Source organism: Pristiophorus japonicus, chromosome 2, assembly GCF_044704955.1.
Source record: "Pristiophorus japonicus isolate sPriJap1 chromosome 2, sPriJap1.hap1, whole genome shotgun sequence".
NCBI lineage: Eukaryota > Metazoa > Chordata > Chondrichthyes > Pristiophoridae > Pristiophorus > Pristiophorus japonicus.
The window spans coordinates 372,825,194-372,838,750 of record NC_091978.1 but is presented as its reverse complement, the minus strand read 5'-3'; the positions used below and the strand labels follow the sequence as shown (position 1 = coordinate 372,838,750).

General features: G+C 50.6%; 1 protein-coding gene across 1 annotated transcript in view; it reads right to left on the bottom strand.

Moving 5' to 3' along the window:
• LOC139250906 (B-cell scaffold protein with ankyrin repeats-like) overlaps positions 1–13,557 on the bottom strand; it is a 310,021-nt gene that overhangs the window by 188,179 nt on the left and 108,285 nt on the right. Inside the window, exons 6-7 of the mRNA XM_070873141.1 lie at positions 8,231–8,373; positions 387–513 (exon numbers count right to left, since the gene is read on the bottom strand). Of these exons, the coding sequence (XP_070729242.1) occupies positions 387–513; positions 8,231–8,373 (270 nt within the window). The remainder of the gene's footprint in view (positions 1–386; positions 514–8,230; positions 8,374–13,557) is intronic.

Below are 13,557 nucleotides of genomic sequence, written 5' to 3'. Positions count from 1 at the left end.
CCCACTCAGTCTATCTCTATCCCATTGCAGACGCTTTGTGTTCTCCTCACAGCTTACTGTCCCACCCAGCTTTGTATCGTCAGCAAACATGGATACATTGCACTCAGTCTCTTTTAACAGGAATTGCATCAAGTGTCTCATTGGCCATTGCAATGGACAAGGTTTGGGTCTATAAACTCACTGTGGTGCCCAGAGCCACTGTCAGGTCCGAGGGTTTGGGCTATAAACTCACTTTGGTGCCCAGAGCCGCAGTCAGGTCCGAGGGTTTGGGCTATAAACTCACTGTGGCGATCGGGATCGCTGTCAGGTCCGAGGGTTTGGGTCTATAAACTCACTGTGGCGATCGGGGTCGCTATCAGGTCCGAGGTTTGGGTCTATAAACTCACTGTGGCGATCGGGATCGCTGTCAGGTCCGAGGGTTTGGAAAGCTCCGAGGCCAGTGGGAGGCAGGGAGTTCTGCAGCGATCTGGTGAGGAGTTGATCCAGCTGATCCTGCGAGTTAATCTGGAATGCCTGCAGAAACAAATCAATGCCGACCTTTAACAACGTGAACATGTCTTCGGGTTAGGATCTTGCACCATCACATTCCCCTCCCAGTCACACACCATCCTGACTTGGAAATATATCGGCCGTTCCTTCATCGTCGCTGGGTCACAATCCTGGAACTCCCTCCCTAACAGCACTGTGGGAGCACCTTCACCACACGGACTGCAGCGGTTCAAGAAGGCGGCTCACCACCACCTTCTCAAGGGGCAATTAGGGATGGGCAATAAATGCCGGCCTTGCCAGCGACGCCCACATCCCAGGAACAAATTTTTAATAAAATCAATGTTCCCATCAATGGACAGGAAATTCCTACAGGATGCATTGGCGTTTCTGGCCCGAATTCCCAACACGTGAAGCTTCACACCAGCCACAAAATCAACCCGCTATGGAGATTATTTACGAAAATAATGGTGGGAATAATGGCCTGAAAGGGTGGTAGAGGCAGAAACCCTCAGCACATTTAAAAAGTACTTGGATGTGCACCTGAAGTGCCGTAACCTGCAGGGCTACGGACCGAGAGCTGGAAAGTGGGATTAGGCTGGATAGCTCTTTGTCGGCCGGTGCAGACACGATGGGCCAAATGGCCTCCTTCCGTGCTGTAAATTTCTATGATTCTGACATCGGAACAGGAGGAGGCCATTCAGCCCCCCGAGCCTGTTACCATGGGAACAGGAGGAGGCCATTCAGCCTCCCGAGCCTGTTACCATGGGAACAGGAGGAGGCCATTCAGCCCCTCGAGCCTGTTACACCATTCAATGAGATCACAGCTAATCTGTACCTTAACTCCATCTACCCGCCTTGGTTCCGTAACCCTCAATACCCTTACCCAACAAAAAGCTATCAATCTCAGTTTTGACATTTCCAATTGCCCCCTCCCCCAGGCTCAGCAGCGTTTTGGGGGAGAGAGTTCCAGATTCCCAGCACCCTTTGTGTGAAGAAGTGCTCCCTGACATCACCCTGAACGGCCTGGCTCTAATTTTAAGGTGACACCCCCTTGTTCTGGACTCCCCCCACCAGAGGGAATAGTTTCTCTCGATCGACCCCATCAACTCCTTTAATCATCGTAAACACCTCGATTAGATCGCCCCTTAATCTTCCACACTCGAGGGAACACGTTCTGTGCAATGGGGCAGATTCTGTGACAGGGTCCTGACAACAAGGACCATCTATCTCGGGAAATGCTGGCCCGGAGTTTGCAGCTTTACAAACTGCGCTATTCCATCCATTCACTTTAAGGTGAAGGATCCCAACAGCTAAGGCCGCCTGATTGTCAACTGTCACGCCCGGCAAGTGCCCATCTTTGCGGAGACGGCCCAATTGTTCAATCTGCCCTCCTTGGCCATGGCTCAGTGGGCAGTACTCTCTACAAGTTTGTGGGTTCAAGTCCCACTCCAGAGTCGTGAGCCCAGAATCCAGGCTGACACTCCCAATGCAGTACTGAGGGAGCGGCGCACTGTCGGAGGGGCAGTACTGAGGGAGCGCCGCACTGTCGGAGGGGCAGTGCTGAGGGAGTGCTGCACTGTCGAAGGGGCAGTACTGAGGGAGTGCCGCACTGTCGGAGGGGCAGTACTGAGGGAGCGCCGCACTGTCAGAGGGACAGCACTGAGGGAGTGCAGCACTGTCGGAGGGCCTGTACTGAGGGAGTGCCGCACTGTCGGAGGGGTAGTACTAAGGGAGTGCTGCACTGTTGGAGGGGCAGTACTGAGGGAGTGCTGCACTGTCGGAGGGACAGTACTGAGGGAGTGCAGCATTGTCGGAGGGGCAGTACTGAGGGAGTGCTGCACTGTCGGAGGAGCAGTTCTGAGGGAGCGCCGCACTGTTGGAGGGGCAGTACTGAGGGTGGGATCGCTGCACTGTCAGAGGGGCAGTACTGAGTGGGCGCCGCACTGTCGGAGGGGCAGTACTGAGGGAGCGCTGCACTGTCGAAGGGGCAGTACTGATGGAGCACCGCACTGTCGGAGGGGCAGTACTGAGGGAGTGCCGCACTGTCGGAGGGGCAGTACTGAGGGAGCGCCGTGCTGTCGGAGGGGCAGTACTGAGGGAGCGCCGTGCTGTCGGAGGGGCAGTACTGAGGGAGCGCCGCACTGTCGGAGGGGCAGTACTGAGGGAGCGCCGTGCTGTCGGAGGGGCAGTACTGAGGGAGCGCCGCACTGTCAGAGTTGCCGTCTTTCAGTTGAGAAGTTAAACCGAGGCCCCGTCTGCTCTCTCAGGTGGATGTAAAAGATCCCATGGTACTATTTTGAAGAAGAGCAGGGGAGTTCTCCCCGGTGTCCTGGGGCCAATATTTATCCCTCAATCAACATCACTAAAATACAGATTATCTGGGCCATTATCACATTGTTGTGTGTGGGAGCTTGCTGTGCGCAAATTGGCTGCTGCGTTTCCCACATTACAACAGTGACTACACTCCAAAAAGTACTTCATTGGCTGTAAAGTGCTTTGAGAGATCGTGAGGTTGTGAAAGGCGCTATATAAATAAATGCACGTTGTTTTTTTCTGTAACATTGAGTCTTAGATTGTATCGAATCAAGCAACCTTCCTTCAATCATAAAGCTCAGGTCAATGTGGCCAAGTGCAGAGTAACACTGTGTGTGGGGCTCCAATGTGTCCATGGAGAAGTGTAGTGTAGCTCCCTGCAATGGGGGAGGCCTGTGGTACAGAGAGCGAGGGAGAATTAGGGTCAGACTCGCCCCAAACTGCGATCGCCTACCCTCGACAGGACTGGTAAACCTGCAGTGAACCTGGGTTAGACCACACTTGGAGCACCGTGCGCAGTTCAAGTCTCCATATTATAAAAAGGGTATAAAGGCACTGGATAAGGTGCAACAAAGATTCAAAAGGATGATGCCAGAACTGAGAGGTTATAACTATCAGGAAATATTCAACAGGCTGGGGCTCTTTGCTTTAGAAAGGATGAGGCTGAGGGGTGACCAGATAGAGGGCTTTAATATTATGAAGGGGTTCGATAGGGTAGACGTAGAGAAGATGTTTCCCCCTGTGGGAGAGACCAGAACTAGGGGCCACCAATATCAGACAGTCACTAATAAACCCAATGGGGAATTCAGGAGAAACTTCTTTACCCAGAGAGCGGTGAGAATGTGGAACTCGCTGCCACAGGGAGGGGTTGAGGTGAATAGTATCGATGTATTTAAGGGGAAGCTGGATAAACACATGAGGGAGAAAGGAATAGAAGGATATGGTGATGGGGTGAGATGGAGAGGGGTGGGAGGGGGCTGGTGTGGAGCATAAACCCCGGCACGGAGCGGTGGGGCATAAACTCCGGCACGGAGCGGTGGGACATAAACCCCGGCACGGAGCGGTGGGGCATAAACCCCGGCACGGAGCGGTGGGACATAAACCCCGGCACGGAGCGGTGGAGCATAAACCCCGGCACGGAGCGGTGGGACATAAACCCCGGCACGGAGCGGTGGGGCATAAACCCCGGCACGGAGCGGTGGGGCCCAGTGGCCTGTGTCTGGGCCATACACGGAGTGGATGGGCCCAATGGCCTGGCCTGTGTCTGGGCCGTACACTCGCTGTGATACAGGACAACAGCGGTTAGACTGCATGGTAATTTTCTGTGAAAGGTGCTATATAAATGCAAGTGCTTTCTCTTCCCAGTAGGTGACCCACCCTCTTCGGAAGAGTTTGTGGCAAAGAAGACGAGTCAAATAAAATGCACCAAGGATGGGGGAGACCAGCCCTCGTCAATCACACGATGCTTCACACATCCTGAGGGGCTCCTGCTACCGTCTCTCTGCAGTAATCAGGAAAACTGCTTTCAGTTATTCCTGGCAAGCTCATCCATAATTATTCATGCGTATCTGAACTCATAGATTTAAGGAGCTTGTAGCGTTTGTTGTCTCTGGGTTTCCTGTGTTGGGAAAGTGGAATCGTCATAGTTTCCAATAAAAGTGGCACAGTTGCACACCAACATAAACTGCGATGTCTGGTAAACTCTTTAGTTGCCTTAGAGACAGAGCACTGAAGGGTCACTAGACTGATCCCTGGGATGGGGGGATTGTCCTATAGGGAGAGACTGAGTAGATTGGCCCATACTCTCTGGAGTTTAGAAGAATGGGAGGTGATCTCATTGAAACATACCAGATTCTGAGGGGGATTGACAGGGTAGATGCAGGGAGGATGTTTCCCCCGGGCTGGGGAGTCTAGAACCAGGGGTCACAGTCTCAGGATAAGGGGTCGGCCATTTAGGACTGAGATGAGGAGGAATTTCTTCACTCAGAGGGTGGTGAATCTTTGGAATTCTCTGCCCCAGAGGGCTGTGGAGGCTCAGTCGTTGAGTATATTCAAGGCTGAGATCGATAGATTTTTGGACTCTGGGGGTATCAAGGGATATGGGGACAGTGCAGGAAAGTGGAGTTGTGGTCTTGATCAGCCATGATCTTATTGAATGGCGGAACAGGCTCAAGGGGCCGAATGGCCGACTCCTGCTCCTATTTCTTATGTTCTTAATGAGACGTTAAACCGAGTTCCCGTCTGCCCTCTCAGGTGGATGTAAAAGATCCCGTGGCACTATTTCGAAGAAGAGCAGGGAAGTTCTCCCCGGTGTCCTGGGGCCAATATTTATCCCTCAACCAACATCACTAAAATACAGATTATCTGATCATTATCACGTTGCTGTGTGTGGGAGCTTGCTGTGGGCAAATTGGCTGTTGCGTTTCCCACATTACAACGGCGACTACACTCTAAAGGTTCTTTATTGGATGTGAAGAGATTTGAGACGGTTTGAGGTTGTGAAAGGGAATTGGAGAAATACTTGAAAAGAAAGAGGTTTGTTGGGCTATGGAGGAAAGAGCGGGCACATTTTGTTTCTGCAACATGACTCCCAACGTCAATCTCAAATGCTTTGCCCCTCTCCCCAGAATGCAGAGCATGTTGCCGATGGGAATATCCGCCTAAGATGGGATGCAGCAGCGGGCAAACTGTTAAAGAACTGGACCCATTTAAAAAATAGTTACAGTTCCTTTTTAAGCAATTTTGAATAGTTGTATCTCGTTGTCTGGGCACACATTCACGTGTCCATGAGAATTGGGAGCTTCAATCGAGCCCCGCTCACTGACGCTGCACTGATTGCAGTATAATGCTGAGCAGTGCCTCGATCAGCTTCAGGTACAGGGGCTCAGAATGGCTCAGACTGATGCTGGCTGCTTATCACAGCCGAGCTGGTCAGAGCAAATCTTCCAGATAATGGGCACCGAAAGAGAAATGGAGTCAATTACTGGCCATCTCACGGCATTCACTCGCCAGCAAACGTTCGACAGAGACTGTATCTTGCACGATTTGTTCTGTCAATGGCACCTTGCATGCAAATAGACAATCCCATAGCTCAAACAAAACAGCATCTAACCATACAGCACAGGGGGCCATTTGGCCCATCGTGATACAGCACAGGAGGAGGCCATTGGGCCCATCGAGCCTGTGCCGGCTCTGTGACAGAGCGATCCAATCAGTCCCACTCCCCCCGCTCTTTCCCCACAGCCCGGCAAATATTTCCTTTTCAAGTAGTTATCCAATTCCTCGTTTGAAAGTTACTATTGAATCTGCTCCCACCGCCCTTTCAGGCAGCGTGTTCCCGATCACAACAACTCATCTCCCCCTCGGTTGTTTTGCCAATTACCTTAAATCTGTGTCCCTCTGGTTACCGACCCTCCCGCCACTGGAAACCGTTTCTCCTGATTTACTCGATCAAAACCCTTCATACTGTTGAACACCTCTATGAAGTATACAGTTTTGGTCTCCTTACCTAAGGAAGGATATAATTGCCATAGAGGAAGTACAGCGAAGGTTCATCAGACTGATTCCTGGGATGGGGGGATTGTCCTATGAGGAGAGATTGAGCAGACTAGGTCTATATTCCCTAGAGTTTAGAAGAATGAGAGGTGATCTCATTGAAACATACCAGATTCTGAGGGGGATTGACAGGGTAGATGCAGGGAGGATGTTTCCCCCGGGCTGGGGAGTCTAGAACCAGGGGTCACAGTCTCAGGATAAGGGGTCGGCCATTTAGGACTGAGATGAGGAGGAATTTCTTCACTCAAAGGCTGGTGAATCTTTGGAATTCTCTGCCCCAGAGGGCTGTGGAGGCTCAGTCATTGAGTATATTCAAGGCTGAGATCGATAGATCTTTGGATATGAAGGGAATCGAGGGATATGGGGATCGGGCAGGAAAGTGGAGTTGAGGTTGAAGATCAGCCATGATCTTATTGAATGGCGGAGCAGGCTCAAGGGGCCGAATGGCCGACTCCTGCTCCTAATTCTTAAGTTCTTATAAACCTCCACTTAACCTTCTGAGCTCTAAGCAAAACAGCCCCAGCTTCTCCAGTCTCTCCACCTCACTGAAGGCCCTCATCCCTGGAACCATTCCGGTAAATGTCCTCTGCTCCTCTCCAAGGGCTGAGACATCCTTTCTAACGTGCGGAGCCCAGCTGGGAATGTGCACGCTCTCCCAGCAATTCCTCTACTATTTGACTCGGCCAATTCCTTCCTTGTCTTTCTTCTGGTGAAAAAGAGAAAGTCCAATTTTGTCATTGCACAAAGCCAACAGGTGCAGTCTGCGGGCAGCGGAGATCACCTCGTACAGAAGGGTATTCACTGCAAGGAATTCGGGGCCAGAGTGATTTCATGGGCTAGTTTCCATCACCTCAAAGGGTCAGAGAGGAATCTCCCAGATTTTTCCCTCCAAATTGACCTGGGTTTTTAATCTGTTTTTTGCCTCTCCCAGGAGCTCACAGGGTTTGGGGTGGGGCGGAGTGTGTAGGTTGTGATACAAGGGGTGTCGCAAGTGTGTGGGACAGGCTCAATGGGCCAGATGGTCTTTACCTGTCCGTCATTGTGTAAGAAATTGTGAATTGGAAGAAATAACGAGACTAAAAAGTCTCTTCAGACTGGTGTTAGATTGAGGATGCATTCCCCGTTACAAGAGCTGAAGCCACTCGAACAGTGTGATCATAAATAACTGATCACGGGCAGCTCCAAACATCTGAAGGTGAGAATGGCCATGTCTGACTCCGACCCTGGGAGGGTGTGAACAGGAGGGTTTCACCCTAGCGTTGGGACAAAGAACCCGAAATGTCACAGGTTAAATAGTCCTGCCCATATCCTACACCAGGCCCACCCCGAAAAAGAGAATGAAAGAAAGACCCACTAGATGTTTCAGGGCAGACAGCGGAGATAAGAACTGTTTGTGCACCAGCCGTCTGTCTGATCGGGACTAGTACCAGCTCCTTGTCATGGTCGTATGTCTACTGTGTCTATCCTGGATGTCATGTATGTAGACCATGTATACTGACTGTATAGTTACATAAGGTGTGCCACCAGAGGGCACTACGGTGGGAGACCTGAGGGTCACCTGTATAGGTGTGCAGGGCCCGGTATAAAAGGCTGCCCACCATGTTTGTGCCTCACTCTGGAGTTACAATAAATGGGACTAAGGTCACAACAGCTCAAGTACAATACTAGACCTCGTGGAGTCATTCATCAGGGTATTAAAGACAAAACACTGATTGTATGTTGTGCTTGACTATAATTAAACTACCGCTCCCTTAATACAATGCCTTATAACTGCCAAGGCCCTTTGGGTATTGGTGTGTGACCTGTGACCCGAAGCTTACAATTACTAGTCTGTACCCGTTAAGCAGCGTTTAGCGGGTAGTATTATCCTTACCTGACAGATGAATTCGATTGGATCAGCCGCCTTCATTAGCAATCGCTCAATTTCCTCCATCCCAGTGTAGTAGACAACATCAGCCTTGGCTATCACTGACCCTCGGCAGTAAAGACTCATTGTCACGGGGCCAGCGGGGAGATCTGTAATAGAGGAATGAAGATAGACAGAAAGACTTGCATTTCTATCGCGCTTTTCACCACCTCAGGGCATTCCAAAGCGCTTTATAACCAACGAAGAACTTTTTGGAGTGTAGTCACTGTTGTAATGTCGGAAACGCGGCAGCCAATTTGCGCACAGCAAGCTCCCACAAACAGCAATGTGATAATAACCAGATAATCTGCTTTCGTTATGTTAATTGGATGATGACACCGGTGATAACTCCTCTGCTCTTCTTCAAAATGTCCACCTGAGAGAGCAGATGGGGCCTTGGTTTAACATCTAATCCGAAAGATGGCATCTTCGACAGTGCGGCGCTCCCTCAGCACTGCCCCTCCGACAGTGCGGCGCTCCCTCAGTACTGCCCTCCGACAGTGCAGCGCTCCCTCAGTACTGCCCTCCGACAGTGCAGCGCTCCCTCAGTACTGCCCCTTCGACAGTGCGGCGCTCCCTCAGCACTGCCCCTCCGACAGTGCGGCGCTCCCTCAGTACTGCCCTCCGACAGTGCAGCGCTCCCTCAGTACTGCCCCTTCGACAGTGCGGCGCTCCCTCAGCACTGCCCCTCCGACAGTGCGGCGCTCCCTCAGTACTGTCCCTCCGACAGTGCAGCACTCCCTCAGTACTGCCCTCCGACAGTGCAGCGCTCCCTCAGTACTGCCCCTTCGACAGTGCGGTGCTCCCTCAGTACTGCCCCTCCGACAGTGCGGCGCTCCCTCAGCACTGCCCCTCCGACAGTGCGGCGCTCCCTCAGTACTGTCCCTCCGACAGTGCAGCACTCCCTCAGTACTGCCCCTCCGACAGTGCGGCGCTCCCTCAGCACTGCCCCTCCGACAGTGCGGTGCTCCCTCAGTACTGCCCCTCCGACAGTGCGGCGCTCCCTCAGCACTGCCCCTCCGACAGTGCGGCGCTCCCTCAGTACTGTCCCTCCGACAGTGCGGCACTCCCTCAGTACTGCCCCTCCGACAGTGCGGCACTCCCTCAGTACTGCCCCTCCGACAGTGCGGCACTCCCTCAGCACTGCCCCTCCGACAGTGCGGCACTCCCTCAGTACTGCCCCTCCGACAGTGCGGCACTCCCTCAGCACTGCCCCTCCGACAGTGCGGCACTCCCTCAGTACTGCCCCTCCGACAGTGCGGCGCTCCCTCAGTACTGTACTGGGAGTGACAGCCTAGATTATGGCCTTAGGTCTCTGGAGTGGGACTTTCACCCACGATATTCTGACTGACAGGTGCGAGAGCTTTCCACTGAGCCACAGCTAGCACAATGAGATGTTTAACACGAGGCTTCACATTGCAAAGGTTTCAACAGTTGATGTCACTTTCAACCAGATCACCGGCCACCAGGATTAACCAAACCAACACGAGTTTGATGCCTGTTCTCCAAACCCTTTATAGATCCATAGAACACTAGGCCCAATGTTACCTCGGGATGCCAGGATGGTGGAGTCGTAGGGTTAGGACCGAGATGCGGAGGAACTTCTTCACCCAGAGAGTGGTGAACCTGTGGAATTCTCTACCACAGAAAGTTGTTGAGGCCAATTCACTAAATATATTCAAAAAGGAGTTAGATGAGGTCCTTACTGCTAGGGGGATCAAGGGGTATGGTGAGAAAGCAGGAATGGGGTACTGAAGTTGAATGTTCAGCCATGAACTCATTGAATGGCGGTGCAGGCTAGAAGGGCCGAATGGCCTACTCCTGCACCTATTTTCTATGTTTCTATGTTTCTATGTTTCTATTCTTCAGCCTTCACCAGTATGGCGGGCGGGCGAGCGGCCTACCTTCGGCGTAGAACGTGCCCGTGCGCGCCAAACGCCATACTGGGCACTTCGGTGTCAACAAGTCGCATGGTCACAATACTGCCAACTCCCCATCTTGTAGTAGTTTTGTTGTTTGGTGATATAACAGCCAACAAAACCCAATGATTGCCCCACAGTATGAAGGCCCCGAACAAAGACAGGACAATATGACATGTGGTTTCATAGACTCTTGTATCATATGGCACAGAATGAGGCCGTTCGGGGCTCTGTGACAGAGCGATCCAATCAGTCCCACTCCCCCCTGCTCTTCCCCCACAGCCCCGCAACTTTTTCCTTTTCAAGTATTTATCCAATTCCCGGTTTGAAAGTTACTATTGAATCTGCTCCCACCGCCCTTTCAGGCAGCGTGTTCCCGATCACAACAACTCGCTGCGTAAAAACATTCTCCCCATCTCCCCCTCTAGCTTTTCTGCCAATTATCGTCAATCTGTGTCCCCTGGTTACCTCCCATCCCTGGGAACAGATTCTCCTTATTTACTTGATGAAAACTTGTAATTTTGAACACCGCTATTACATCTCCCCTTAAACTTCTCAGCTCTAAGGAGAACAACCCCAACTTCTCCAGTCTCGCCACGTAACTGAAGTCCCTCATCCCTGGAACCATTCTGGTAAATCTCCTCTGCACCCTCTCCCAGGCCTTCACATCCTTCCTAAAGTGCGATGCCCAGAATTGGACACAATCCTCCAGCTGGGGCCGAACAAAGTCTACAACCAGAAACGACAGAGAACTACTTAGGGAGTGAGAATTATTCTCTCAATGCTCTTCACAGGAATCAGAGCCCGGCCGTTCAGGGTGATGTCAGGGAGCACTTCTTCACACAAAGGGTGCTGGGAATCTGGAACTCTCTCGCCCAAAAGCTGTTGAGGCCGGGGGTCAATTGGAAATTTCAAAACTGAGATTGACAGATTTTTGATGGGTAAGGGTATTCAGGATTACGGAACCAAGGCGGGTAGGTGGAGTTAGCTCACAGCCCTGACCTAATTCAAAGGTGGAACAGATTTGAGGGGCTGAATGGCCTCCTCCAATGTATACTTAGCTGTACCCTCCCAAGAATGTATCCCCAACCATTACATAAAGACATGCAGCCTGCCCAGTTCTTTTTTAGTTGAACTAACTTTGAAAATGTTTGGAAAACAAACTTCAGGCCCCTCCTGTGGAGTGACGCATTGCGAACTCCCGTAACTCTGAACTATATTTTCCCGCCACCTCACTCACTCTGCTAATCGAATATTTGCATCAGTTGGAATCCAAGTTTCCATTCAGTGAACTCATCGCTCGAAGCTGGTGAAGCAACTTTGGCACTTTAGCACGGAAAGTTGCAGTCAGAGATTTACAACGGGCACACGACATCGTTTCAAAAATAACACTCAGAAAATTACAATTTTCCAAAAGCGCATTTTGGAAATGTACATCAAGTGTGTAATGAAGCACTTGTATTGATGTGTGTCTTGTTACATCTCAGTGGAAGGCTCAAGTGAGCTGCAGTTGGAACGAATGTAAGTGAATGAAAGGAAGATTGAAGATTCAATAAAAAAACAATCTTGGAACTTTCTCTGCAGTAGTCCAAATGAGCCAGACAATGGGCTGGTGTGTATTCGGGGACAGGAAATGGATCAACATCTCACAATGTTAGTCTGACTGTTATTTATTCAAAACTTGGAATTAATGGTTTTCTGTAGATTATTTCTGAAGAATCTATCATTTCTCAATATTTCCAAGGATAACTACAACAACAGTAGCTTTTATTTATATAGCGCCTTTAACATAGTAAAACGTCACAAAGCGCTTCACAGGAGGGCTACAGGACAAAACAAATACATTTAACACCGAGCCACATAAGGAGAAATTAGTTGGTCAAAGAGGTCGGTTTTAAGGAGCATCTTAAAGAAGGAAAGAGAGGTAGAGAGGGGGAGAGGTTTAGGGAGGGAGTTCCAGAGCTTGGGGCCCAGGCAACAGAAGGCACGGCCACCGATGGTGGAGCGATTATAATCAGGGATGGTCAGGAGGGCAGAATTTCAGGAGCAAAGACAGCAGCAAATTAAACCCCTGCACTTCCCTCTCTTTCTGTACCCTGGTACTTTGCCGGTCTTTACTGAAGTTGATCATAATTTGTCATTCTGTATGGTCAATTGCAAATAATCCCGATATTTGTTTCTGGTTTCTGGTGTGTAGTGTCGGGAGGTTAGCGAACACAGGCCGTGGTGAGCTGGCCAATGACTGGAGACAAAGCTGACCGGGGAATGCCAGAGTTGTGCCAGCCGTGGTCGGATTGGTGTCGGCGGCCTGGCGTTGTGAGCAGCGGCCTTGCTCACTGCCGCGAGTCCTGATACTACGGCTCCTCGAGTTATACAAGTTACATCCAGGCGCGTATCGAACGTGAGCCCCAGAAAACAACAGCCGTCGGAGCGACCTATGGGACCATCCTGCGGGATGGCTCATAAGAACATAAGAAATAGGAGCAGGGGTCGGCCATACAGCCCCTCGAGCCTGCACCGCCATTCAATACGATCATGGCTGATCTGATCATGGACTCAGCTCCACTTCCCCGTCCGCTCCCCATAATCCTTCACTCCCTTATCGCTCAAAAATCTGTCTATCTCCACCTTAAATATATTCAATGACCCAGCCTCCACAGCTCTCTGGGGCAGAGAATTCCACAGATTTACAACCCTCAGAGAAGAAATTCCTCCTCATCTCAGTTTTAAATGGGCGACCCCTTATTCTGAGACTATGTCCCCTAGTTTTAGTTTCTCCTATGAGTGGAAATATCCTCTCTGCATCCACCTTGTCGAGCCCCCTCATTATCTTATAAGTTTCAATAAGATCACCTCTTATTCTTCTGAATTCCAATGAGTATAGGCCCAATGTACTCAATCTAACTTCATAACTCAACCCCCTCATCTCCGGAATCAACTGAGTGAACCTTTTCTGAACTGCTTCAATGCAAGTATATCCTTCCTTAAATATGGAGACCAAAACTGGACGCAGTACTCCAGGTGTGGCCTCACCAATACCCTGTACAGTTGTAGCAGGACTTCGCTGTTTTTATACTCTATCCCCCTTGCAATAAAGGCCAACATTCCATTTGCCTTCCTGATCACTTACTGTACCTACATACTAACTTTTTGTGTTTCATGCACAAGGACCCCCAGGTCCCTCTGTACTGCAGCACTTTGCAATTTTTCTCCATTTAAATTAGAATTTGCTTTTCTATTTTTTCTGCCAAAGTGGATAACCTCAAATTTTCCCACATTATACTCCATCTGCCAAATTTTTGCCCACTCACTGAGCCTCAGGACATCCCAAAGCACTTTCCAGCCAATGAGGTACTTTTTGAAGTATTGTTATTG